This window comes from Lactuca sativa, chromosome 4 (genome assembly GCF_002870075.4).
Source record: "Lactuca sativa cultivar Salinas chromosome 4, Lsat_Salinas_v11, whole genome shotgun sequence".
Lineage (NCBI taxonomy): Eukaryota > Viridiplantae > Streptophyta > Magnoliopsida > Asterales > Asteraceae > Lactuca > Lactuca sativa.
Genome location: NC_056626.2, coordinates 155,173,492 through 155,176,520, shown reverse-complemented (window position 1 = coordinate 155,176,520; position 3,029 = coordinate 155,173,492). Strand labels below are relative to the sequence as shown.

At 34.7% G+C, this 3,029-nt stretch overlaps 1 protein-coding gene across 1 annotated transcript; it reads left to right on the top strand.

Moving 5' to 3' along the window:
- The first annotated feature begins 629 nt into the window (after nucleotides 1–629).
- On the top strand, nucleotides 630–2,309 carry LOC111913181 (equilibrative nucleotide transporter 8). The gene is made up of 2 exons (XM_023908907.3): nucleotides 630–1,385; nucleotides 1,465–2,309. The coding sequence occupies exons 1-2, from the start codon at nucleotides 870–872 to the stop codon at nucleotides 2,194–2,196; spliced, it is 1,248 nt and encodes a 415-aa protein (XP_023764675.1). The 5' UTR covers nucleotides 630–869; the 3' UTR covers nucleotides 2,197–2,309.
- The last annotated feature ends 720 nt before the right edge of the window (nucleotides 2,310–3,029 follow it).

Sequence of the window (3,029 nt, the reverse complement as noted above, 5' to 3'; positions counted from 1 at the left end):
CATCCAAAGACCAAAATGTCAGTCGGTCTAAATGTGGACCTTCCATCATGTGGGTCCGTCAAAAAGTTCATCGGCGCTTCTATCTTCACAGAAATACCAGCACGCCGACAAGCATCAAAGAAAACATCCCGAACCACATCATGTATGTACTTAAAACCAGAGAGCTCTCTACAGTGAACCACGTTTTATGTTTCTAAAAGAAAAGAATTGATCCTTAGTAGAAGAGTTTTCCCGCATGTTTTATGTTTCTATAAACAAATCAAAAGCCTTAACATACTTTTTTCATAAGAATTTTTTCAAAGCTCGTTAACCAAAAAGCCTTAACATACCTTTTTCATAAGAAAGTTTTTTCATAAATCTTACGAATCTTACTAATAGTTTTTTTTATTTATCGTTCGAAAATAAATGATATAACATTATTGAATTATGAAATAACTTTAATTATATATGATAGGTGAAATTTACAAACAAATCAAAAACAATTACAATAACTTTATTTTTTTAATTTTTACCGATGTTAATTTGATCCATGGGTAGGGAGATGACTTGCTTTTCGTGATTAACTATGATGCGTCAAAGATATTTAACGAGCATTATATAGGTTAAACTACGAAGGTGCAGGGTTAATTTGATCAAAAAGTTCCCCAATTTGAACGTGTTTGTGGCCGAGTTTCCCATACCATTCTGAAATGCACCGTCTCAATTCGTCTTTCTGCGTTGTCACATCAACGTGGCAGCTTTTAGTAAACTAAATCAATAAATCTTTACATCGATCCAACAAACTCTCTTAAATACTAAAAGAATTAACTACAACCTCTTCAAACAAATTTCTTCTCCTTACTTCCTTAGCATCCATCCACGGCGACGTAATGGTAAACCAACACTGGGAGCCGTCGGCCGGAGACGATCAAACTGAACCGAAAGACCCTTACTACATTGCATACATAATCCACTTTCTCCTCGGCGCAGGGTATCTGGTTCCATGGAATTCTTTCATCACTGCCGTCGACTACTTTCAGTATCTTTATCCGGCGAAGCACATCAGCAAGGTGTTCTCTGTTGCGTATATGGTGGCGGCCATGACTGTCCTTTTTATTCTGACATGCTGGTCTAGCTTCTTCAAGATGAAGCTGCCGGCGTTAAAAACGAGAATGAATTTGGGTTATGCTTTGTTTGTTTTGGTTTTAGTGGTGGCGCCGATCACTGACTGGGTCGATCATCGGGATGAGTTCGGAAGAGGTTCAAATTTCGCTTTTGTGGTTCTTGTTTCGATGGTGGCAGTAACTGGTTTTGCTGAAGGGTTAACCGGTGGAAGCTTGGTCGGCGCCACCGGAAAACTGCCCGGAAGGTACATGCAGGCGGTCGTAGCTGGCAACGCTTCAGCGGTACGTCTTATTATTTAACCGGATAACAAATACACGCATTATTTAGTGAATATATTAAGCCTAATAATTCAAAATGCAGGGGGTTTTGGTATGCATGTTAAGGATCATAACTAAGGCTTCACTTCCTCGATCGAGAAAGGGCCTTCGAACAAGCACACATATCTACTTCTTCACCAGCACACTCATCGAACTCCTGTGCTTTATCTGCTTCAACCTACTCCACCGAATACCAACGATTCAACATTACATGACCAAAACTACCCAGACAAGCCACGTCGATGATCACCCACCCAAAACGGAGCTCCGACGACCGGAAACATTCCTGGTCTTGAAGAAACTCCGATTGCTAGCAGTGTCCATGGTAACAATCTACGTTGTGACCTTGTCGATTTTCCCAGGGTACTTGAGCGAGAACGTGAATTCAACTTTTTTTGGTGATTGGTATCCTGTGTTGTTGATAACTGCTTTCAACATTGGTGACTTTTTGGGCAAGTGTTTAACGGCGCTTTATGTGCTAAAGAGAAGTAGATGGGTGATATGGGGCTGTATAGGGAGGGTGGTGTTCTTTCCGCTCTTTATGGGTTGCATTTTCGGACCCAACTGGTTGCGAAAAGAGGTTCCGGTGGTTCTTTTGACGTTGTTGTTGGGAGTTAGCAATGGGTACCTGACTAGTGTGCTTATGATCGTTGCTCCTAAATTTGTTGCGGTTGAGGAATCGAACATTGCTGGAATCGTAATGAGTTTGTTTTTGGCAATCGGGTTGGTGATAGGTTCGGCTTTAGGTTGGCTGTGGAACATACGAAGAAAGTAGAAACCCTAATTTACTCTTCCAAATGTTCGTTTTCGTATAATGAAGAAAAGTAGATGAAAGGAATGCGATTTTCGTTCCACCTTAATGAAAAAAATAAACTGTTTGTTTGATTATTACCTGAAGAAATAATTGATAATTAGACAACTTCAATGATGAACATTGAAAAGATTGTTCCTATTTATTGGTATATACTTTTTTAACAAATCATATTTGTGTTGTTTTTAAAGTTTTATAAATACTATTCATTAATATAAAATTCTATAAAATATATCTGTTTTTAGTTTGTATATATAAATAAATAACAAAAAGGTAAAGAAGATTATATATATATATATATATATATATATATATATATATATATATATATATATATATATATATATATATATATATATATATATATAGGAATGAGTTCTATAGAAAACAAATAACTAGGGCAACATCTACCGAAACCAATAATCAAATGACACGTGTCCATTTCTTTATTCACAAGTAATGTATTGTGGAAGTTATTGTGAAAGTGATGTGTTGTCATGTTTTCATTGGTTCAAATATGTGTTGTCCTAATCATTCATTTTCCATATAACTCTTCCCTATATATATATATATATATATATATATATATATATATATATATATATATATATATATATATATATATATATATATATATATATATATATATATATATATATATATATATATATATATATATATATATATATATATATATATATATATATATATATATATATATATATATTTGTTTTATTAATTATTGTGTGACAAAATGCATAGATTTGGACCAACAGATTAAGTTAATTAATAGACAT